Genomic DNA, 26,518 nt, shown 5'->3' on the forward strand with positions numbered 1-26,518 from the left:
AACCAAGATATTGAGGAGGACAACCTTACCCTTGTTGAGAAGTAAGTGCAAGGCTTAAGGATTTTCCCATGTCGAAATTCAAGAACATGGCCTACCAACCTTGAGACCTCTAAGAACCCACTCTTGCTACTCTCAAGCACCTCCTCATTATCAAGACAAGACTGGATGGGATGAGAATGGGAGGATTCCAAGGAGATACTCCCAAAAACACTAAGAGTCCCTTAGAAGGTTTAGAGATGCCACCAAGCCTAATATTAGTCATGTAACTAAGGAAGATGTATTTGATAAGTTGATAATCGTGCAAGCTCAAGCTAATGACATTCTAAAACAATGTCAAAAAAACTAATCCATACCACGCAAGGAAGAGGCAAACTCGCCTCTTATTCACTAAGAGCACATGAATCAAGAAAGGGTTAAAATTAAGCCATGCCATGCAAGGAAGAGATTAACTCGCAAGCTCACCTCTTATTCACTAAGACAACATGAATCAAGAAAATATGATACCCCCATGCTGAATTCAAACTACAAGATATGCTTAAATGGTGGCACCCATAGTTTCAATTCAAACCAAAGTAGTTGATCATCTAATCTTTGAAGAGCTACTAAGTTGTCTTAATTGGTAGTGGTCTAAACTACATCAAATATTGTTTGACTATCACAATGATCTCTTTCTATTTCTCCTACAAATAATATGTTCAAAAAATGAGGCAAGAAAAACACTAAAATGGGAAGCTAATTGATTGTGGGAGCTCCAGGGATTCAAATGGAAGGGCCACTAAATATGAGACTACGTGAAATTCTGAATCAAGGTGTATGGGCATACTAGGTACTAAGAACCTCAAGGAGGATTCCTCAAAAGCACACATAGGACAGCTTGCAATGAGCCGCACACAACCCATGGAAGAGGCCTTTCACACCTAAATCCAAAGACATGTAGTGCTCAACACAAGTATAGACCCACCTAGGAACCCTCATTCTCTAATCCTCAAGGCTGGTTCCATTGGTGTCAATACTTGGCATTTTGATGGCAAATCTACTAGAAAGCAAGAGAACATGCAACACTTTATTCTCTACCATAAAGAGGAAAATACCTTCCCCAAAAGGAAATGGTACAAAAGGCGACAAAAAGCACTCCAATTTGATGGAATCACTATATGTTGAGCTATAATCAGCTTGGAGATATAGCATGCTACTATCATATGGATCAATTATTGTCTACTCCTTAAGCTAACCAAAGGTGCCATGAGCATGTGGATTTGTAGGATGTCAAATTTTAATTTGAAATATCAAAGCTATCCATATTGACCCTAATGACAAGGAACTTATACTACCCACATATTTCAAGGCCAAAGCACATGATCTATGCTCTCATTGATATATGAGTAGACTACAATATCCTAACCCATGATGCATGGGCTGAGATCATATGCCAAATCTTGTACCCACAAATGATACAATCCATCCTTATAGAGGACCCTCTTATCCCCTCCTAGGTAAGTACAAAATTCTCATAATGATTGTTGATATTGAGAGCATATCAACCATATTTTACATGTTGCCCAATCATGAGAATGCATAGAAAATACTCTTGACCTTACCATGCATCGAGATAATTATAACTTTCAATAAAGGCGATCTTTCCTACTCCCAAGGAAAGAGAAAGGGATCAACCTTCAAATCCAACACAAACCCTAGCAAGGAGAGTAAGGAAGTGTTCAAAAGTGGCTCAAAGCATAAGGAGAAAAACAAGAACTAGTTAGTGCAACTCCTAATCCAAATAGCACAAATAGTACTCCTAAGAGCACAAAAACAACCTCCAAGGCAGTCCCAACCAACCACTGAAGAGCTCCAAGTTACTAAAGGAGAAGATCTAGAGCACACCACAAGCATTGATAGAGCTAGCACCAAGCAATGATGGGTTCTCAAAGCTCTCCTATGTGCTCAAGGGCACTATGTGGAAGATCATCAATTATTGTTATCTAAACCACCTACATGACTATCTCCCCACTGACTAATACTAAGGCTCCAATGCACTCATAAATAAAGAGGACTAATCCTAGACAAAATCTTATCACTAAATCTCAACCAACAATAGAATCAAGGCCATCTGAGCTAGTTAATGTAAAACAAGTTCTCTATTTTGTTAGAAGAAGACTGTAAGGCCTACTATGTTCAAACTGCAATTAGCTAAAGTAGTTGCCAACTCAAAAGAGAAACCAACTATGCTTGAAAAGCCATCTTTGCAAAGGGAAAATGCCTCAAATGACCATGACATCTAGGCAATCCTAGTCAATCTCTAAAGAGCTGACCCTCATCTATCAAAGAAAAGCCATAGAGCCCACAACTCGCATGGCTCAATAGACAAAATCTACTGCTGACCCATTGGTAACACCCAAAGCTTCAAAGGGACCATCTCTGCAAGTGAAAGAGCCGAAATTCTTGAATAGTAGCAATGTTGCTCAGTCCAATCTAGATAAACCAAACACAAAGATTGTGAATGAATTAATTGTTGACACAAGTAATAGCGCATGATAGTTGCTAGTCCAATTGAGCACCCTAATTCTCCCAATTCCAAACCTTCTTCACCTATAAAGATAAAGGAAATGTGATATAGCAACAACCTTTTGTTATTGCTAAAACCACACATTGAACCTAAGAGGAAAAGCCCAAAACCAATAGACATAGAGTAGGAGAAGGCAAGAGGCACTCTCCCATGTTCTCTAAAGAAAATCGAGCCCCATAATACTTTTGACAAATCCTAGGATCCCTCTTAACAATTTCCCATAGTTGCTTATGCAACAACGTTCATTGATCCTATAATTACCACTTGCCAATCCAAGGTAGAACTCAAATAGTCCCCCCCCCCCCCCGGCTGCGTAACAAAAACATCAACTTGGCTAGGAACAAATTCATAAGACATCAATAAAATGGAATACAAGCATTGATGTCAAAGGTGTCCTCGATATAGTGCTTGTAAAGAAGTGCTTTTCTCACCTAAACATCTAGCAAACCTAAATCCTAAATTGGAAATGGCAAAAGAGAATGTGCAAAGGAAGGAATGATCAATGAATTGATAGGTAACCATTTCCCTAGGATGAGGGTGTTATTTGGATGTCATATGGGTTGTTATTTGAGTACCATTCTAATCCAATGAGGAAGAAGGTAATAAGAGACCCTGCCAAATCAAAATAGAATAGTTCTTTCTTACAAAGAGGAGCTACTAAAAGAGGTGGTGAGACCAACTGTAGAGAAAAAAGTCCAAAAATAGGATTGTGTAAATATGGAAACTTTTTAGTGTTCCAACAAGGCAACCATAGTTCTAGCCATCATAGCATTGTAGGTCTAAAAGAAAGTGGACACAACTCTATTTTGTTGAGAAAGAGCAGTGACTAGGGGCCATTAAGGGAATAAAACAGGATGCCATTAAAATCACCTAGGACAAGGATAAGGGTATTCTTGTGTGTGTGTGTGTGTGTGTGTGTGTGTGTGTGTGTGTGTGTGTGTGTGTGTGTGTGTGTGTGTGTGTGTGTGTGTGTGTGTGTGTGTGTGTGTGTGTGTGTGTGTGTGTGTGCGTGCGTGCGTGCGTGCGTGCGTGCGTGCGTGCGTGCGTGCGTGCGTGCGTGCGTGCGTGCGTGCGTGCGTGCGTGCGTGCGTGTGTAGAGAGAGAGAGACGCGTGCATGCGTAGAGAGAGAGAGAGAGAGAGAGAGAGAGAGAGAGAGAGAGACCAAGAAAAAGAAAGGAGTAGAAGCCAAAGTGATCTACCCTATCCATGTAAGAGAAAATTGTGGGTGTTGTAGAGAAAATTGTGTGTGTGTTGGACAAGAACTACTATGATCAAGAGCAATGGATCATGGTAATGTCTCCAAGTGTAGAGTTGGTCATCAAGTTTGAGATCTAGCAAATATGGTTGCGGTGCCATTGATTGAGGCAAGGCTCTACATGGCAGAAGTAAATCTTGGTTGAAGTGCAATTGGCATCATACATCTATATATTTATGGGCAATGAAACACATTTATGAGTTGTTGATTGCAATTGGATCATATGCAAGTAGAATTTTTAATCATAAAAGTGATTTGACTATAGGGTCATAATGGATATCATGAACTTTCAGACGATACCCCTATGCATTGCATTATTTCATCATCTTTGTACTAGGGCACTTGGGCAAGTGAACAAAGTCCCCATGAGGGACACTGTCCAAGTGGCACCTACTGCATGAGCATTCTTTAGCATGTAGCATACTATGCATCCCATTGTGCAAAGCACCACTAGATAGATCCTAAGTTGTTTCTATTGATATATTACACCACTATCCTTCTTCACATGATACTTCTTCACCTTTCCCTTGACATCAACATCCTCGAGTGGTTGGGTATGCTTGTACTGTTTTGTGATGTCTTGGGTGTACCATCCCTACTGCCATCTTCTAGGTCACTATTACTTGACCACCACCCCTAAAATTCTCTTCCCACCCAAAAAAAAAAAGTTCAATGTGGTTCCATCCACCTTTGTGGGGCTTGTTAGGCCACTAGGAAGTCGACTACAAACCATTTCTTGCAAAAGTACTTTGAGAGAGGGAATCTAGCACTTTCAAATAACTTGGATAAACTTATTGTTTTGATGCAACAATTTCTAGCACTAAGTCTCGAGTCAAGGATAAGGAAATGGAGCATGCATATTGTTTCATAGAAGGTAAGGAATCTAATGCGCCATACATGACATTTGAGAAGGAACATCCCTCATAAAGTCCATGATCCCAATTCTTGGATCACACAATATGGATGGTAATGAGTCCTTTTTGGCTAAAGAGATGAAGATTCATAAGAACTTCATAGTTTCAAAAGGTAGCCATGGCCATCATACAAACTTTGGAGGACCTCATGCTATCCGTGACCTATGAAATGGGAGCAAAAGGGACTTCAATGTGAGAATTGCATTGTTTTATAGGAAGGCATAAACCATACAATTCTTCTCCTTGACATAATAAGCTTTGTATATGTTGGATTTTCCATTTGTATTTGACTAGATTAACTTTATGGGAAGGTCAATACCATGTGTATTATATTAAGTGCCTTTAAGATCTAGATGTATATAAGCCATTAGATCTAAAGAGTGGCTCTCTTGATGCATAAACCTTGAAAGAGGATTCCCATTCCATGAGCAACTATGAACAACCATAACCAAAGAATGAACAATTGTATATCTAAACACATCAACAAAATGGACCTAAAAGTGGATTCTCATTAATTAATGTCAAACAAATAAACTCAAAAGTAAGCCATGATTGTAGCACCTTTGTGAGACTAAAGTAACAATTAAATTCAAAATCATATACATTTAGGTGAAATATTCCCCTTAGCTATACATGCCCCTTTGGCTAGAAATAATTTATTCTTGAAGAAAAAAGCTAGATTATATTAGTATGATTAAAATAAGACATAAAATGCATGTCCCATTATAGCTTTGATGTAGAGGAAAAGTAGCTTGCACATTCACATCCTTCAGTCAATAAGGAGAAAATCGCATCCTAGATCATTATTGTTCCCCTATACCAAAGCATCACAATCTCTCATGTCATTACCAAGTTCGCATGATAGCGATGGCTCAACAATGACTTGAATAGCTCCATATTTTTGTCAAAGCTTGCTAGTGCATAAACTCATGCATAACTTCATCCAAGTTTGAAACTTGCAAGAAAATGTAGTGCATGTGCTCGTATAGAAGATACATTGCATGTCTTGCTTCTTTTTTGCTTCCTTTTGTTTGAAAATTTAGACTAGAGAATCTCGAAAACTCTGATATTATCACTACGTAATCCACACCTACTACTCAAGATCCCTCTATGCTCATATGAAACATGCTTGAAACATGTGAGACTTAATGCAAATGTTAATTTCTTCTCTCACAACAAAGAAAACAATAGCATCTTTCTCTAAATTGTTTCTAAACTCCTTCATGAGTTTAGAAGGCCAATAAATAGCTTTTCCACTTCCATACTTAGGCCTAAAAGAGCTTATCCCTCTCTCAAAAGGATGTCACCCCAATAATGCATACGAGCTCACATGGGACACCATATCTATCTTTAATAAGAACTCCAACCTCTCCAATTCTTCCACCTCTTTTAAAGATAGGTAAAAAGTGATATAAACAACATATGAAGGCAATCCAAATTATAACGATGCAAATGGCTAGTACAATGACTCGAGTCCACCATACCTAAAAAGCAATCATATGTGCAAACTATGTCATCTCTTAGGGGAGTCAATATATACACATATCACGTGGATTCAACATAAGGGATTTTTCAAATACCATTTATACATATTATTTCTATATAGAAGGGTGCCACATAAAGATTTAATAGAAAACTGTGCATTTTACTAAAGGAAAATTCATAGACAAGGGTATTTACAAATAAGCATTGAACACATGTGATATAGCAAGTATACATATAGTAAAAAACCCCAGGCGTAATCTTTTGATATATGTCCATCATATTTATGCTTCATGCCAATCATCGAAGGGAAGTTCCCAACATGTGGCAACTCAAATGCAATATGGCCTTCGAAGGTTAAAAGGACTTCATCAACAACCATTACTTTCTCTACGCTTTGAAATAAAAAATGAAGGCTATTTCCTTTTGGTTGAAAATAGATTAGATCAAAGACACTCAAGAAAGCTACTGAAGATGCCCCTTCCTAAATAATATCTTTATTTTTCTACCCACTAGCATCCTGCTCATCATGCAATGACTATAATGTTGATAGACTCCCATTGTATTTTATAGAAATGTATGCTCTCTACATCAAGAACATATAATTTTAACCATCCTCTAGGGTCATTAGTTCAAACTTCACACTATGAGCTCCTAATGTTGCATGATCAAAGAACATGGAACTCAAGATATTTCGAAATGTTCAAGGATTGCATGTCTTCCAAGTTCAAAAGATTTGTTACTAGAGTACCACTTCATGGATAGGATCTTTCTTTTTTTTCCCATGATCCTCCTCATCAATGATCGCAACATTAATAGGGTCCAATTATATTTTGTAGAATTGTATTCTCTCTACATCAAGAACAAGTAATTTAATTCATCCTCTAGAGTCATTAGTTCTAACTTCACACTCTTAGCTCCTACTATTGCATGATGAAAGAAAATGAGACTCTATATATTTCAAAGTGGTCAAGGGTTTCACGTCTCCCAACTTCAGTAGATCAGTTACTATTATAGATGGCAATCTTGGTACCAATAGAAGGGCTATATATAGTTATACACTTATGATCTACTTCCAATGCAATGAAGGTTAGATTTTTGAGAATGGAAATAGCAAGATTACAAAACTATGGAGCACAGAGGGAGCATATTAATAATATACTACAAGGGGAAAAATAGAATAAAGTAGGGGGTAAAGAAACTAGAAAGTTTGTATAATGGAAAAAGTAATCATTGTATACAGAGAGTGAAGTAGACCAAACCAAATTCACATGAAAATAGAGGACATAGCCTTTCAATGATATTCTATAAGAGACCTTGATTTGTAGCATGTTTTGCATTTTTTATGTGTTTTAAGTCACGACTAAAAAGTATCCCGACATCGAACAAAAAATCTCTTATGCACATCAGATGAAAGTATGATTTGGTTTGTTGAATGTGGCAATGAGGAAGAAAAAAAATGGGTGGAATAAAATGAAAATTTACTATTTTTGCACAGAGTTTATTGAGTCACCTCCCATATTCTTTCATGGAATAATGATCATAACTCTCTTTTGCAATAACACCCACAAAGAGAGAGAGAGAGAGAGAGAGAGAGAGAGAGAGAGAGAGAGAGAGAGAGAGAGAGAGAGAGAGAGAGAGAGAGAGAGAGAGAGAGAGAGAGAGAGAGAGAGAGAGAGAGAGAGAGAGAGAGAGAGAGATCTTGCCTCTCTTGCCTACAATCTTGTTGTGATCAAATTTTTTAAAGCAAGAGTAGTGCACATTACTAAAAGTAGCACTTATCAATGAAAATAGGAGCATCATGTGGTTGAAATAGGCCACATTGGCATGGGCGATACTGGTGGGGTTTTTGGGTTCAACATTCTTAGAGCCATTCTACATCATCAGTCACATGTAGGTACTCCTCGATGTATCATTCATCTCATACACCATCTCAATGAGATCTAGCTGTTGAGGTAAGTAGTGTGCCTTAGGTTTAAGGGTTAGAACATAAATCTCTTATTTCTATAAGTTTCCTACACGAACACAATGTAATTAGAACTTATCTTGAGTAAGCCCAAAAAGAAAGTTAGAATTCATTGTTCCTTCCTCTCTTACTCATGTAAGTAGCCTGTGCTAGTAGGATGTACTTAGAACATACATTGAGTAAGCCATCTTCTTTGTTCTAACCCTTGTGCAAGCCTTATCATTTGAGACCATGGGATAACTTCACTCCATTTTGTAAGCCTCCAATATTAACCATTTTTACAAGCTACATTATAAACATCTATGGGAAATATAAACATTTATGGTTTGTGAGATCATTTTTACAAACCTCTATCATTGACCATTTTTACAAGCTGCATTATAAACATCTATGGTCAATATAAACATTTATGGTAGTAAGACTCTCCTCCATTGTTGACCATTTTTACAAGCCTTAACATTGTGTGTCAATGTGTAGTGGCGATCAACCGCCAAGACCCACGGACTGCTTATTGCTTCAAGCGTTCCAAGCCGAGCACTAATGGCTACCTCTCACATAGTTGACGCGATATCCATCTCTACGAGTGTATTGAGCTTACCTCCATGCCCGATCGAGTTACCTCCTCTCCTAAGCACTCCCGTAGCTCCATGACCCAAGTGCAAGCTTCAAGCAAGCTCCATCCTCAAGCTCCACGCTCCAAGCTCCATTGTGGTGAGCAAGACAAGAGAAGGGAATAGAAGAGAATAAGAGAGGAGAAGATGGAGAGCTTCTCCTCCACACAGTCCCTCACCCTCACACACTCACTCCCTCATACTCTCACACTCTCTCTCTCAAGCACAAGCTCAAGCAAGCAAGAACAAGAAGAAAAGAAGAGAGCTACTTTTGGCCACACACAAGCATGAGCTTCTCATTCACTTTTCAACTTTATATACAAAACTCTAAATCCCTTTTGGGCAGTCATCCCCTTATCCCCTTTTTTACATGGTCGTTAGGCCCTTTTTCACATTGTCCTCCTATCTTCCTAGCTTCTTTTTCACCACCCATCTACCTTTACAATTTGCACGCACAAAGTAGCTAGCATCGGCACATCCTACTTTATATGTGCAACCATATGTAGGAGACTTCAAGCAAAGTAAGACATGCATGCTACAATGCATTGCCCAAGAGTGTCACCGCATATGTGATGCAAGTATGTACTGTAAGAGTCTTCGTGATCTCTCTAGAACATGTATCGATATAGGCTCTTTGTTCAATCACTTCAAATTACCTTATGACCTTAACAATTTATCCCACTTGACGTTTTCTCTTAACCATATGGCCTATTTATTGTAGACATAACCTTCATCTCTTACTCCTTAACATGCCCATAATAGGCCATGCTACATGGCCTACTTAGAACACTCATATGCCTAACTAATTTAACAAAATATTTCATTTACTTGCAAAGACAAAAATCATTTGCTCATTTGTTTGCAACTTATATGAGCTCTTAGATTCCTTTCAACGTTTTAATCTTGCGAGATTATTATACAATGTGTTATCGTGATTTTCAATTGACATTGGAGTTGTGTTATCTTGGTTTGTGTTGATGTTAGGGTTTTCACTATGAGTTAATCACCATGCTAAGATAGATTAGAATTGTCATTCCATGACATGAAGCTAGCTATAAATGTTTTAGTTGTATAGGCTACTTTGAGGATGGGAGTGCTGCAATGGGTGGGATTAGGTGGAGAGTTGATATGCATCATAGTTGTGTAGGCATGATGGGGATTTTCTCATTTGAGAAGACAAAGACTAAATTTGATGGTGATGGAGGTGGTCAGTGTTGTTTTCATTGGGTTTCACATTTTCTTTTTCCTCATGATTGGGTGCCTAACAATGTGATGTTCTTACATTTCCTAAAGTTCACAACTATAAAGACGACTCTTTACTCTGTGTAGACATAAAACTAGATTAACAAAGGCAACTCTCTACATAAGTAAAAATTTGCATCAATAATCACTACTAGAAGATAGTATTCTATGCCTGATATGGGTCACCAATGTTAGTGACAATTCATTCCCTTTCATGTTAGGCTTTCTTATTATATGAAGGCTATATATTTTCAAAAGAGTTTATTTTGTGCTAGCCAAACCTTCGCTTTATTTAGAGAAATTCAATGTTTATGCATGATTGCAATCAACAAACATGGGAGATCTCTACTCGTGACATCTCTTGGTTGTCGACCTCAACTATCACATTCCCGCATAATAAGCCTTTTCTTCTTGCTTTCATGACCTCCATGTGACCTCTTCTTGTGGCTCAATCCTTGAATATTAGTATTGTACAAAGTAGCTAGCACTAGTGCTTGCAGACAACTTTGAGTATACAATCATTACCATCAATGCGATGGTAGTGACATAAACATAACCTATTGTCAAGTTATAATCCTCACTGTGAGAATACACAAGATTCAAGGTATTTCAATCAATTCAGAATCTAAACTATATTTAGCTTATAGGGTGCATCAACTTCCACCATTGATAGCTTGCATAAGTCAAAAACAAGCCTTGCTTATGTACTTAAAATCCTCTGAGTTCATTACTGAAGTTCATGCCTATAGTAGTAAAATGTAATGTTTCTTATTTTAACTTGTCCAATGTGCTATTACCTTAGTCCTCAGTATGCTCATGCCATCTCACTTCACAAAGTCCACCTGTCCCCTAAAAATAGTGTGTGATGACAGGTGTTATTTTGCTTTATCTTTATCATGTAGAAAACTAAAAATGTTGGGGGTAAATGCACTTGTGCCTAAGCCACCCTTTTACTTCACATATCATGACCACACATGTGTACCCTACAGGTGTGGTGAGCACCCATCGCTGTCACTTTATTCTTTATTCTTTCAATTATTTTTGAATAAGGGAAGGCCAGTCACACATTGTGATTATTAGAGTTCCCACATCCTGTGCCTCTCTCTTACTCCATCCTCCACAGCTCACATCTCTCTTGCTTCCACTTGTTCATGCTTCCACTCGGCTTCTCCCTTTAATTGGTATTAGACCCAACCACTCAAGGAGCTTCTTCACCATTCACTTCAACCCGAATTCGAATACCTTCAATTCAATTTCATGGCAACCATGGCTTCAATACCCCAAGGTATGCATTGACTTCAATCATCTCCCGATTTGCTTCCCCTTGCTTCAACTTGTTACGAAGGTTCTACAAGTCCTTTCCAACCTTGTGAAGTGAGCCTTGAGCTCAACCAATACACACAGTGCGTAGCTATAGTAGGTAGCATGAATTATGCCTATTGTGCTACCCTATTTCTATGTCAGTGTGCACTTGTGCCCCAACTCTTGAACATTCTCTACCTGGACAACATTTGGCAACACCCAAGCATTATCATTTACTCTCAAGTATCATCTATGAGCTCCCCAACCTCTATCATTCCTATTATATACTAAACCTATTGTACATAGGTCTAGGATAGTTCTATCTCAAGGTCTAGAGCTCACTCATGTTTCTACTAATCCCCATATGCACATGTATTGATGTTGGATCACTTTTGGATGTTTTGACGTGCCTTTGGGATGTATTTGAGCTTGAATTAGCTTAGCTTGGACAAGGTATTTACTAGTTTATAGTAGTTGGATAGTGAGCTTTTAAATTGGAAAGGTTATATGATGTGACTTGATGATATTCGTGTATGCCACTTGGATGTATTGATATCTAGCATTGCTACTTGGACTCAGATATCATTATGGGTTGCTTTACCACTCAAAATTGAGATATATTAGATGCTTTGGAGCTTTGGCCTTATGCTTCAATGATTGACATTATGAGTTTAAAAACTTGAGTTTTATGCTCCCAGATGCATCAAGTGATGTCTATGGGAATTTGGATGTCATGTATTTGATGTCTTGAGCTTTCATTGCTCATTTGGCATCGAATTTGCTTCAGTGGGAGTTACTTTCTATTGGCATTAGAGCTTTGGGTTTTCTCTATGCAATTGAGCTTGGCTTATTAAGACAATGGGATGCTTGCCTTATGTATTTACTCTCTTAGATATTCTTGGATGCAATTACACATATTAGTGGGCTGATTTGACTTACATGCTTTGGACACCAATGTTTACCTCTATCAACAAGATTCAATTATGTATACATGCTTCTTGGTTATTGAGCTTCATCACTCTTTGCTTAGTCAATTTTGCATTCGATGGATCTCTGCACTTGATCTTGAGATCTCTTGCATTCATGATGTATATGCCTCTAGGATGTATTGATTATTGACTCTCTTGAGTTTATGATAGATTTTAGTACTTGTTGTATATCTTTTCACTACTAGTTTCTCTTATATATTCCAAATTTTACTCGATTATTTTCCTAGCAATAGGAGCTTGTCTTTTCTTTATCAATTATCCATAATTGGTTCTTGTCATATTGCTACATTTATTATTGTTGCGAAGCGGAACATGTGGCAAATCTAAAAAATTAAATCTCAATCATAAACAAAGAATTTAGTGGAAAAATCTAATAAATCAAACATCTCAACTATTAAATACAAACAACATTATAATACATAAGAAGATTTGAATAACTCAATAGATTGAGAAAGACGAAAAAAAATACACGATTGGGCCCAACCTCCCCCATGGCAAAAGCCATGGTTTGTCATCCTTAATTATATATTATAGTTTTACATAGATATTTGCATTCATATCTTACATATAATTACAAAGAAAGTATAAATATCAATTGAAATATAGAGTTTTAAGAGTCAAGAGGTATCATGTACATGCTACAGTTGCTGCAAAAAATTATGTGCTTCGAATCTTGACGTTTTGATATTACCATCGCCTCCGAAGTGTACCCAAACCCCCAAAACGACTCTTGAAGCTTTGAATTCCGATTCCAGATAAGGGAGAAATGAAAAGGCTAAGTTTTCACCCTGTTCTCCTGTTTTTCGCGCGATCCTGTTGCTTTTATAAAGAAAGCTAGAAACGACTTCTAAACTTAACCACATTAAGAAAATAATAATTATTCCATAAAGAAAGCTTATTTCAATAAAAGCGTATCTTAAATCTCATATTCTAAAATAATCTATATTTAAAAATAAATAAATTAATAGTACTAAGGGCAATGATCTAATTATTACTAAAGAAGTTTAAACTTATAACTTACAAATCGAGTAATAATTTTAATAATAAAATTTACGCTTAGACTTATGTTAACGCCCAATGCTACCCAGAGCCACCGCTACCTGCTCTACACATCAACTGAAGCATTCACAATTGTTTATAAATAAAATAAATAAACAATAGTGAATACCTACTAGCAGTCTTCAGCTACAAAATAAATAAATATGTTGGAACTCTGTCCTAACCTTAATTTAATACAATTGTACTCTAAACTCATAAACATCCATTAATTTAAATATGTATTTTGTAGAATCACCCGCTGTGGAGTCACCACATGCACATTAAATTAACAGGACACCCGAAAAGGACAAGCATCCCTGTCAACTTCTCGCACAAGGAATCCACCTTGTGTACGAGCCCCGACAAAAAAATATAGTTTTATAGAATCCACCGCAAAACCTCACGGAATCCCCCTAATTGAGTGCTATTATTTAGCAAGCTCTTCATTTGGAGCTTTTTAAGTACTTCTTGAAGCTTTTTGGTTCATCACTTGGATTTTTTTGGTTATTTTATGGAGCTTTTTGTTTGATTATATTATCGCTTTGAATTTAATTATTTTGCAATTGCAAACTAATTAGATCAATTATATTAGGATGTTGAATTGCAAACTAATCGCAAACTATTGAATGCTTTGATCTGTAACAAAAAATAGGTATGCAACTACTTCTAAAGCATGAAGTTTTAGCATAATTTTATAAGTTTATGAAGTAATCCCAATTTAAGTGAGATCCAAAATCCATAGAGTCATACATAATTCCCGAGCATCATCAAGCCCCATGGCATGCACTACCAATACAAGGCATCATATTAAAAATAATGCAACCACAAATCATGTGAAATCATCATCGTCACTAGGATGAACAGATGGCGGTCGGCATGCCACATCAACCAAGCACTGGTTGTAGATGCTAAAATCACCCTCAAGGCACATGCAAAAACGATGCATCTCTGTGCATGCTCTACCAAGGCTGCCACAACCTGAAAAAATATCCAGCACATAGTCGAGATCCTCTGTGAACGTAGCAAGGAGCCACCTACAAAAGAAACCATTTAGTAACATCCATAACAAAAGCATGACATATCTCAATGCAAAGTATAAACCAGTCTAAGAGTGTATAACGCACCTATAAAAAACTAGTGATCTTTCTGCACCCCCTCAAACCTCTACACCATCCACATAAGTGTGCTCAAATGATGTGCCCTGGAGGTCTGTCTCGAAGAGGAAGCTACGAAAGGCAGGAAACCTGTATGGGCTAACCCTCTCGCCAGCCTCTCTATCATATGAAGGGACATGCATCCCTCAATAAAATAAGCTAATAGTAAGGTCCATGACCTAGCAATGCAAAATCATCTTGTTAGCTACTTAAACTTTTATTTTAAAAAGCTACAAGTTTGTCTTCAACACACTTACCTCCTCTCGAGTATCAGGGTGTCTATATCCACCCTCACACACGAGAGTCCATGTGCGATGGAGGTTCAATCCAATGGCATGAGCTCCTCTAAGCACTTTTCCAACGTGTTGTGCAAGTCCCAAAGTCATCAAGAACCCCTCATCTGCCAAGAATCTATGGGCTAGGTCCATGACACCTTTGACAAGTGCACTAGAAAATGTATTCCATTCTGAAATCCCTTTCAAATGTAAAGATGTATAAGACCATGCAATATCACATGAGTTTATAAACTAAACTAATGCAAGCACATATACCTTCTGCCTCAAGGCCAACAACAAGCAAAGATGTAGGAAAATCTGCAAACAACAACTTAGCAACCTCATATGATGGGACACCATTACACTGGTAAGAGTTGATGGTATTTCCCTCCATGAAGCGCTTAATGCTAAAATTGAAAACACAATAACAAAGCATAAGTAACCATTACAATAGATGTGTATATAGAGAATGGTGATAAAATATACCCATCCAATGCAAAATCGTCGATCGATGTCACGTCTACCAACAAAGCATCTACGATAGTTTGGTATTGAAATCCTATCATCAAAATAAAGTTTACTTACAAATGTTGATGTTGGCTAAATGTTAAGACTCAGAATGTAAAGCTAGAAATCTACATACCTGTCTTGTGTATAGCGGGACGTCTACAAGACTCTTGTATAGGCTCTGATGACTGAGTCATGAATGACATAGCCCAAGAAGGTGTAGTACGTTGCAAAGATCTCTCAAAGTGACCCTTACTTTTTTGTTTTCTTTTCAAATGCTATGCATGTCAAAACCATCTTTTTTGCCTAAAGTTGTAAAGAAAAATAGGAAGGAAAGCAAATTATTTAGTGTTTAATGTTTAGATTTTATATTATCTTCAAAAATATATAAAAAGTACTTTTAACATGACTCCAATAATCCAAAAAATGATACTTGATTCACCTTCTAATTCTTCATCCAATGAAACAACTTTCTCTTTGTGTTTAGACCTTCACTTTGTTGTACCAACCTCATTTGATTCATTTATATTACCTACGCAATATAAAGACAACAAAATAATACTTTAGTAAATTGACTTGTCAAATGAAAATCCTAAATTCTATCATTCATGCAAATTGGCTTACCCTTGCTATGCTTCAATGCATCATCTATCGTGAAGATATTCTTTCGTTTTTCCATGGACTTTTTCTTCATTGTAGTATCAACAGTTGCATCACTAATGGCACCTAAGTAGTGTGAAGTCAACACAATATAATATCATATTCATGCAAATTAGAAACAAGGCTACTTGGATCAAACTAAAAATTTGCATTCCATCCAATATACCCTTTGCCATGCTACCACCACAAGTCGCCTTTATCCCCACAACATGAGGGACCATGTCTATTGTATTGGACATTTCTAATTTGCAAAAACAACAAAGTTAAGAAAACACAAAAGTCTAAAAAGTTATGATAAGTTTCATGTTAAAAAAATACATTTTTAGAAAGTACCATTTCCTTCATCCTCTTCTTTGTGCATAGAAATTACTCTATTTTGTTCCAGAAATCCTGCATATAAGGCAAGTATTACTAAAACAAATAGCTAAGAGCAAGAGTTACCACATATTTACTATGTTTGGCTCTCAAAGTACTTACTCTCTCTTAATTCAATCTCTTGCCGTGGAATGTCATCCAATGGATAGTCTATCCACCATGGACAAATACGCATTTCCCATTCCGACAGACCCCTCTCAAGCAGTGCTTTTGAGAACATACAATTTTCACATCCCAAGTCCATCCACTCCTCCACTAGAGGAGGGAGGCTTTCTAACACTCCACTTTCCTGTAGACTACGCAACCATCTTTTCCAAAAACATAAGAACAAACAACAAAAGCACTCTTAAGTTAGAATACATTTGTACATATTGTATTTAGAAAATATGGTTTCTTTATACTAGAAATACATGTATACCACCCTCTTGCTTGATTGTGTGAGCTCTGGAACCTTCTCAGAGTCTCCAACATTCTTCATTTCACAAAAAATATTTGCAAATGCCTTTAAAATATGTAAACGTCTTTGGCCTTTTAAAAAAACATCAAAGCCTCCTGGAATCTCAGTGCCATCAACTTGTAAGCTCCTGATCAATAAGGAGCATTCTCCAATCATATGAAACCAATACACCTCTTGCTTCATGTAGCTACGAAATCTCCTTACATCCGCAAAGTGTGACACAGTGGAGTCCTTTGCCTTTGTGACAATCATGAGAAGTAAAATCTCCCTTTTTCTAATATATTGGTTATTGAACAAAACATAACTTCAATATTGTTGAACCAAATTATGTTCAATTCCAAAAAATAAGAGAACATTAGTCCATGAGGTAAACATACCTCTCCGCAGCAATATTAGCACTACAAATGGCATACAATTTGTCCTTGGTAATAGCCATCATGTTCTTTTCATCCCAATTCAATGCAAACAAAATAGAAAAGAAATCCTCTCCATGCGCAGGATTAGCTATTCCAAGGTACTTGTATCCTTTGTCCCTCAATTTATCTTGCTCTTTGTTTATGAATTGTTTTCTTTTTGCCTCATAATTTGCCTCTGGCAATGCAAGCTCCTTGAGACGGGCCTCCTCTTTGAGTATGGCAGAGTTATAGTCATCCTAAATAGAAAAACCAATACACTATTCTTAGTTATGGTTAAATTCAAGATACCACAATTTGTTATGCTGAAAACTAAAATACTATACCAAACTTTTTACCTTCCACACCAAAAGCGATATTAGCAAACATGGGTTCTTGCACCATGGATCATTGCCATGGTTACTTTTTCCCTCAATTTCATACTCTACTTCAGCCCACCGTCTTTGAGAAGGGCTCATCCTTTCCAAAATGCTTTGTTTATCAACGATGCCAAACTTTTGGAACATGAAAATTTCACGGCCTAGGTTGGGTTTGACATGTGCTCTTGTTACACTACAACATTGAAAATTGTCTTTAAATTTTAAGATTCACACATAAATAAAACCTATTCACATTCACATAACTAATAAATGAAACCTATTGGCATTCAAAGGTAAATGAAACCTATTGGTATAAATAAAATATATTGACATTCACACATAAATTATCTTTATATTTTGAGATTCACATATAAATAAAAACTATTGGCAATATTCACACACAATTGATGATCTATTAACCCATTTGAAAAAGTTAATAGTGATAAGTATACTTATGCATTTGATGTATCCAATGCTAGCAATAGTTCTCCTTCTTTCTTCTTCTCCACTTGAATGAATTGACATAGAACTCTAACATGTCGTGAAATATCTTCATTATAAACTACATACATCAAATAATAAAATAAATAATTAGTCAAAGAAGGAAGTATCATCACAATAAACAAGAGAAAGCAAGACAATGCATAGTTACCTTCCTTTATCCTCTTCATCCATGTCTTCAACCTATGATTACCGTCCCATACCAAAAACTTGCGCCCTCTTAAATCAGCCCACTCATTAGTCAATTCATCTTCAAACCTTTGGTTAACTTCTCTCCAAAGAGGGCCCCACTCTTCCAAATTTTGGGGAGATACATCCATTAGCTCACCAGTGGGCCTTCTCAAAGAAACCAAAAATTTCCCCATTGTTTCCATATACGAAGCATTATCGAAAGATGAAATCAACCATGTAGCAGAACTAGATGCAAGCCTTATAGCCTCATAGGGCACAAGTCTACACAAAGGGATAGGAGGAGGAGAAGTAGACCTCGTTACAAAAAATGAGGCCAACACATCTGACATAAGCCCAAACTTTACATTCTCTCCAATGTGTCTATCAGGCTCACTGACCTCTTTCTTTTCTTCATTAGCAACATCCTCATTCACCTCTTCATTTTCCTCATGTAAAGTTTGCAAATCTAAAGACCTCCCCTGTGTTGTTTCACCACACTCCGTGGTGGTAGTGTGGATGCTCATAGGATCAGCGTGAATGTCATTGCTTACTTCATCCATGCTATCCTCAAGCGCTTCATCATCAATGAAAGGACATTTTTTCCTTGGTTTTACACCCTTGTTATTTGGAGATTCAGAGAATGCACGGGAGGATGCTTCTTGATCGATACTTACTAATCTATTGCATAGACCGGATCTTAACCTTGTAATTGGAGTATCTACAAAAATAATTTGAAAATAGAATATAACATTTATATGGAACTTTAAAAGAGTTTCTTAACCATTAAGAATAGAATATGTAAATTTAAAAGAGTGATTGAATGACTTACTTGGACGGCCCCTTTTGCTTTGACCTCTCCTACCACCACCACGCTGACCTCTAGCCATGCTCAGAAGCACTAAAACAAACCACAAATCATTTTAAAAATGAAGACAACTCAACTAAATCACATGTTCTATTAATTAATCTCCACCAAAATATGACCATTTGATGCAGACAACACACTTTAATATCATTTGTTATGTGGTTTTAATAAATGTATTAAATTTTCTTAATCATTTGAACCTCCTGACCACATTTTCACCCCCGCATCCCCAAAGGGGGGATACTCCCAACCCCTTGTTCCTGTCTGAATTGACGCAGACAATGCTGAGTGTTTGACAATTCCCAATCCAAAAAAATCAAATCATGTCACACTTATTTCTTTAGGATGATTTGCGTATGATTTAAAAATAGTTTAATTTTTCATGCCTTGGACTCACGCAGTTTACACCCAGTCTATATGGAGGGGGGTGTAGGGGGGGCATCAGCCCCCCCTACTACTGTCGCCAGGGGGTTCCAAGGGGGGCCGACGACAGCCATGAGGCCCCCCTTGGCGGGGGTTCGGGGGCAGTGCCCCCGAAGCCAAAAATTGTAGGTAACTTGGCTATAGAAGAGGTTTAAGGGGCGGTTTAGGGAGGAGCAGTGGTTTAAGGATGAGGGGCTAAGAGAGGAGTGGTTTAGGGAGCAGGGACTGAAAAGGGAGTGGTTTAAGGAGGAGGGGCTGAGAGGGGGGCGACTGTGCACTACCTGCCCCATTTCATAAGGTACCCCACCCCCCCACCAGGTCATTTGCGTTGATGCAGACACCGGGTGGGTACTGAGGGTTCCCCCTCCTCACCTTCTCCCTCTCCTCCTTCTCCCTCCAAAGGGGGCTACGCCCAACCCCCGAGAGTTGTCTGCGTTGGCGCAGACAGCCCCGGGTGTCCCAAAGGTCTCCTCCTCTTCCATTTTTTTTGTTTACCGTCTCCTTCTCTACCTTCCCTTTCCTTCTCTCCCCTCCCATTGTTGTCCTCTCATTGTCTACGTGCTCTTCCATTTCTTTCAGCCATGGAGGAAAAATGAAACTTGAAATATAGATTTTTAGCCATAAGGATGGAGTGTGGAGCTTACCCGGTGAGTTTGATGGAGAATGTTGATCTTGTTTGAGCTTGTTACAGGGGCTGCTCTCCTTCTTGCTTCTTCTTTATGCCTTCCAACTTGCAATGGGAGAGAAGAAGAGGGAAACAAAAGAGAAAAGGAAGAAGAAGAAAAAGAAGAAGAAGAAAAAGAAAAAGAAGAAGAAGAAGAAGAAGAAGAAGAAGGACAAATAAGAAGATATGTTTAAACCGTTACACACAACTTTCAATGGCAAGCGGTACGTGCATATTGAACATCCATCATGAGAGAATGTTTCTCTCGAACACCGAAAAATTATTTACTAAAAAATGTAAATGCTGACGACGCTTGACATCTAACAAAATTAAACGTGCTTATAAAAATATGTGCTACAACACGACATGATTTTCGAAAAGACATGATTTATTTTCAAAAAGACATGTTTTTTTTTAAATTTATTTTACTAAATCTTGTGATTTTTCAATATGTAGACTTTTTTTAATGATTTGGTTCATTAATGGATTGATTCGCAACTTCAACCGTCACTAAAAACTTGCCCATGGAGTAAGAGCTCATTTAATCCATATTTGGTGGGGGTAACGGACTATTATTTCTACGTTCAAAGAAATTAATAAACAATAGGCATGCTACTAGATATAATATTTCGCCTTCATAGCTCCATTGTTTGCTGAGTTTCAAACCAGCATTCATTTCCACAAATAAAGAAAGAGATTTTACCTTGGATTGCTAATAGCCCCAGAGGAAAGAAGTTGAAGGCTTTATTGCAGATGAGTGAATGCCCTTTTTTTGTTAGTGAGATTCCAAGAGAATACAATGGTTCTGTTGCTTTCATTCTTCTGCCGACATATGGCACATCTTCAAACATGGATGGGATGCAGCAACAATATGATGGTCATGTCTGGACAAGACCCCATCCAACTAATATCTTCCCTAATGCTACTTCGAGAATTAGCCATTGCCTTGGAGACTTACAATGTCATCGAGTCAATTGTCCTTACTATGAGAGCAACAATCAACATAATAGAATGTATTTCATGGTCACCTCAATAGCACAGTGAGCAAGGGGCTACTTGCAAGTGAAGAAAAACATTCAGTCATGTGTCACTATTGTAGTAAAGTTGTCACTTGTTATGCAACTTGTGATTGCAAAGTTTATTACATTTTGCCAAAGGACACAAGCATGGAGAGATTGATGCTTCATGTAGGCACTCACATACACAATGTGCAACCAGGGACTTCAATGGCTACAATTAAAAAAATTAGATCTCTAGTTCACTCAGTTTTGCAAGTGAATCGACACTGTGGTGCTAGGAAGATTCAAATGATTGTAGCAAAACAAATTATCACTGAATCTTTGACAACTAATGGTTCAATGGTGGTTGGAGGGAGAACAAGAGCTTACAAACTTTTTGGAGGAGTTGATGCCATTGGTTCAAAATCAGAGGTTAGTTTCGGTTATTCAAGTCTACAAACTATGGTTTGTAGCATTGTTATTAGTTTAACAAACTTTCGTTTGTTGAGGTTGTAGGTTCAATAGTATCGTGACATGCCAGAAAAAAAAAGAAACATGTGTTGTTGGAGATGGCTTTGATAACATTTTGGAGTTGAAAAAAAATGCATGTTTCCTTTTTTTCATGGCAGTAGATTTCCAGGGCAAGGAGGGGTGGGTGAAAAAAGTTACATTTTCAAGATGTCTACTAAAGGACCCGGCTCTGGAGTGGAATTGGTTAATCGAATGCGACGCTTAGGAAATGGAGACCTTTGTAAGTCTTGGGTTCACTTTGACTTTACACACAGAATAGATGACTGGGCAACAATGTCTTGTTCTGTGTACGATCCATGGTTTGTTCGGGAACCTTACTTGTTATCAATTTTCGTTGACATATTCTAGTTGCTAATCAGTGTATTTCTTATTGCAGCTTGAAGGGGATCATGGTGATTGCTATTTGTGATACAAAGGAAGAGGATACAGAAACACAAATTCTTTTTTGGAGATGCCTTAATAATGTGATGCTCGAGTATGGACATCCTCCTGCAGACTTTACAGGTTTTATGGCGGATGAAGCCGGTGCAAATTGGATGGCGATCCACACTGTTTTTAATGCAGGACCTAACAATGTTTTGGAAGGAAGAGAGCGATCGTGTTTGTTTCACTGGGAACAAAGCTTACAAAAGCACACAACAAAATACGTGCCTTCAAACCTTCGGAAGCATCACTTGAATTTATGTGAGAGGTGGTGCCTTTTAAAATCCATTGAAGAGGGCAAGAGAAATGCCACAGCTATACAAAATTGGTGGCAGCAATTAGGACTACCTCGAGATAGTATCATACCATTGAAGAGATGGATCAAATGGTGGGAGAATAGGATAAACCATTGGGGTAGTACTACGCATGTAAATGTTTTTTTTTTGTTTCTATTTGTTACATACACATGTACTAATATCATTGGGGTGGGAATACCCAAGTATGAGAACAAAATAGACATGTAAGGGGAATTGTTGAGTTTTTTATTGGGTTGCAGGCTTCCTTGAGTCCTTGGAAGAGGGCTTGTATTCCCAACACAAATCTTTCTGAGAGCGTGCATGCACGTTGGTTGGCAGGGGAGGATGGAAAGAAGAAAATTGGTTTGTATGATGCATGCGTCACTGACTTGATCAACTCATATATTCAATGTTCAAGGCAACTGGCCTTCACAACTGGAAGATACTCTGGAAGTGGTCCTGACATGGATGCTCTTATTAATAGGGTGGTTGCAAGAAATACCCCTTCACCTGCATTCATAGCTCAAACAGTTCAAGGAGCAATTCTTGGCACCCCCATGTACGGAGAGCCTTTCATTTCTGGAAACAAAGAAACAGTTCAAAGGAAAAGAAGAACTCTAGATGGTTGTAGCTCTCATAAACCTCGCTATGTAATGGAGTCAAGGGATAGAAAACAAAAAGGACAACCACACAAGATAAATTTTCAAAATAGAAATGACCAACCTATAGAAGTGAGCTTGGACCATGAGGTGCATACAGTGCCAATTGAAATGGATCTCCCAACTAATATTGTCTCAGAGGAGGAAATGCATAGAAGTTTGTGGGCCATCCGGAGAATGCATGTTCATTGCAAACAAAAATGTTTTGGTATTATAAATAGAAAGAAGTGTTGCAACGTGATAGAAAGTAGATCACCTGGGTTACTATGCCCTTCATTTTGGTCAGAGAGGGAATTTCAAGGTTAGCCTATTGCACGATGGTTCTGGTTTTGCAGTCATGATGTGGAGCATACATGGGATGTTGATAAACAAGTTAAGCATGTGCCCTTGCGACCAAGGATTTGGTCTATTGACAAGGGCACCAATGCTTCTACAGAGGAGATTTTAATTCTTATAAAAGGAGGTTTTGTATTCAAGCATGATGGCGTTCCACCTACCCCCAAAAATACTACGACCCATGGGACATAACCACTTATCTCTTCAAGTGGCAAGCGAAGAAAAAAATGGAGACATGGTATTTCTAAGGATACAGAAAGAAAAATTGCATTGGTCGAGGCATTGGATGTAGTTTTCATGGAAGAGAAAGTAGTGGTGGCAAATGAGAAAGTCATATTTTATGTTATGTCAGAGCATTTGTATGAGGTGCATGTCAATCCCGAGCCCTTCTGCACGTGTCTTGACTTTCAAAAGAGAGAGTTGGAAAGTAAACCCTTCCTTGCCTGCAAGCACATGTATTATGTCTACATTAGTGTGCTTGGGATGGACAAAAATCAACATATGATGATGCATCAACCTTCCCTTAAGCAAACTGATTTAAATTTTATGCTTGCCCTTCCGCAACGCATAAAATGCAAATCAAAGACTTGAGAGTTTTATGTTGGCTATTGTTCAATGAGATGGGGACCATGCAGTACTAAATGAAAGATTTAAAGGGCATATGAAGAAGTGGAGGTGGACGTTCATTTTGGATACATGATGTGAAGGGACCACATATTTGGTATTTTTCTTTTTGAGCATAATGAAAACTCTAGTAAAAGTAGACATTATTAATCATGGACCAGTTATCCATTTGTGGACATGATTGGACGAGGATCTAAAAGTGGAATTATTGATCATGCTTTTTTGATTCATTGAGGGGGCTATCTATTTATAGGTTAGGGATCTCTTTATAAACTATGCTTATTTAGTATGGAAAGTAATTTCATTTTTCCTGATTTGATGCTCCAACTTCATTTTTGTTTAGCCAATTTTTTTTCAAGGTAATCTAGATCTTGCTCCTCTTCTCCTATTATGAAAAGTATGCAAGTTTATTGTTTGCCTTTTGCTATGATGAATACATCCATAAAGCTTGGTATTCACTGAGGGGGGTACCTATTTGTAGGTGATGGATCTCATTATAAATCATGCTTATTTTGTGTGCAAAGAAATTTCATTTTTCTTAATTTTAATGCTCCAAGTTCATTTTTGCTAGTTGTGACAATTTTTTTCTCAAGGTAATCTCGATTTTGTTTCATAAAGCTTGTTGATCACTTCGTTTTAATTCCCCTCATAGGATTGTCTATTTATATGTGAAATATCTCTTTATAAATCATTCTTGTTTTGTGTGCAAAGCATTTTCATTTTTCCTGGTATTGATGTTCCAAGTTCGTTTTTGTTGATTGTGATACTTTTTTCTTAAGGTAATCTTGATCTTTGTCCTTTATTCCTATTATGGAAAGCATGGTTACATAGAATCTAATCATGTGTCATCTACTCTAGTCACATTTCTAATATATATTATGGTTGCTTCTCCTTCCCATGTTACACCTTCTCAATTGTTTGCTTCCCCTTATCACATTATCAAGGTGTTTTTTAATCTAAACCATGTTCTAATTTCTAATTTTCATTTGTTAATTGGGTATTTTTTATCTAAACCATGTTTCATCTAACCTTTGATTGGCAAGTCTGCTATTGATATAAACCATGGCCAAGTTTGATGTTGAACCAAACCATGATATGGTTGCTTCCCGTCCTTATGCAACAACTCTACTCTTTGCTTCTCTTTTGCATATTGCTCTTCCTTCCACTTTCCATAGTCAATTCTACTAATTTTTATTTTTAGCACAAGGTTTTCTTTAAATTTTGCATGAGTCAAATCATGTCTAAACCTACATAGGAGGAGCTAGACATGAGAAAGACCTTTAGAACCGCAAATGGTAAACTAGATTCGTTGTCAAAAGCTACAAACTATGATAAGAAGTGGTCAATAAATGATGCAACCTTTGCCATTGGAAAGGTTGAACAAATACTTGGCCAAATTTTTCAACAAGAGGATGAAAATGATATATCCCTTGTAGATATGTTAGAGTTAAAGCTCCCTACAACCATTGCATATATGAGAAGCTTTGGAGTGATTAGTAAAAAAGATGAGGAAGATATTGACATTTGTTGCTATCAAGTCCACATATCGATACTATATAATAGTTATATATAAGTGGCTTTCATAATTTGCCTAAATTGTTGCAAGAGAAATAATTATATTTTCCTATATTGAGTTCTTTTTGTGTTTTGTTTAGATTGACTCATAATTTTGGAGATTAGTCTGATTGATAAGGGTACTTTTTGAGATGTGTGGTAGAAACCCAATTTTGTTCATTTTTCTCTCTTCGGTATATTTTGAGAGTTTGAAAAAAATGGTCCCTTGAATAGCTTGTTTAATACAAATTTTCAATATGGGTAATAAGATTATCCCTCATAAAGTTACAAATTTTGTGAAAAAACTCCAAGTTTTGGCAAATACATTGAAAAACTCCAAGTTTTGGAAAATTTTGTGAAAAAACTTCAAATTGGGGGCTTGCTTTTTTTAATCCCCCTAATTTTACCTAGTTGAACATGCAATTATGGCATGTATTATTCAAAAGAAGCAAGTTAGAGTATTGAAAACCAAGGGTGTAAAACCCAAAGGCATTGATTAGGATACTTGGGGTGAGTTGGATTAGATATGTAAATTTACTCTTATATTATCATTGTCTAAATAGGTTTATTTCAATGTTATGGCATCTAAGGATAATGCTTAATAGTCATAAGAAAATATATGAAAACAATAAGTTTCATGATCATCATAAGGCCTCTCTTACATATCCTTACTATGCGAAGCAAGGTCATATTTGGCGAGAGTGCCATAAGATACATAATGATAAGCGTAAAGAGAAAGACAAGGGAAAAGTACAAGAAAAGTCTAAAGATCCTAGCATTGTCCCTTGTAAGCTTAGTGTAAAGTCTAATGGAAAGAAGTTCATTTTCCCAATGAAGAACATGCATTACCATGGAAGTGGGTGCACTATCCTTGGATGGCCCAAGCCAACATATAAGGCTAGATTGGTTG

The 26,518-nt window shown here is 37.3% G+C and overlaps 1 protein-coding gene across 1 annotated transcript; it reads left to right on the forward strand.

Annotated features, from left to right (window-relative positions):
* Positions 1 to 21,791: 21,791 nt before the first annotated feature.
* LOC148015570 (uncharacterized) lies at positions 21,792 to 23,622 on the forward strand. Its single transcript, XM_087665221.1, has 4 exons — positions 21,792 to 22,015; positions 22,093 to 22,567; positions 22,696 to 22,994; positions 23,430 to 23,622. Exons 1-4 carry the CDS (start codon positions 21,792 to 21,794, stop codon positions 23,620 to 23,622), a joined length of 1,191 nt encoding a protein of 396 aa, XP_087521347.1.
* The last annotated feature ends 2,896 nt before the right edge of the window (positions 23,623 to 26,518 follow it).

Source organism: Lygodium microphyllum, chromosome 24 (genome assembly GCF_053477565.2).
Source record: "Lygodium microphyllum isolate KBCC chromosome 24, Lygodium_microphyllum_v1.1.10, whole genome shotgun sequence".
Lineage (NCBI taxonomy): Eukaryota > Viridiplantae > Streptophyta > Polypodiopsida > Schizaeales > Lygodiaceae > Lygodium > Lygodium microphyllum.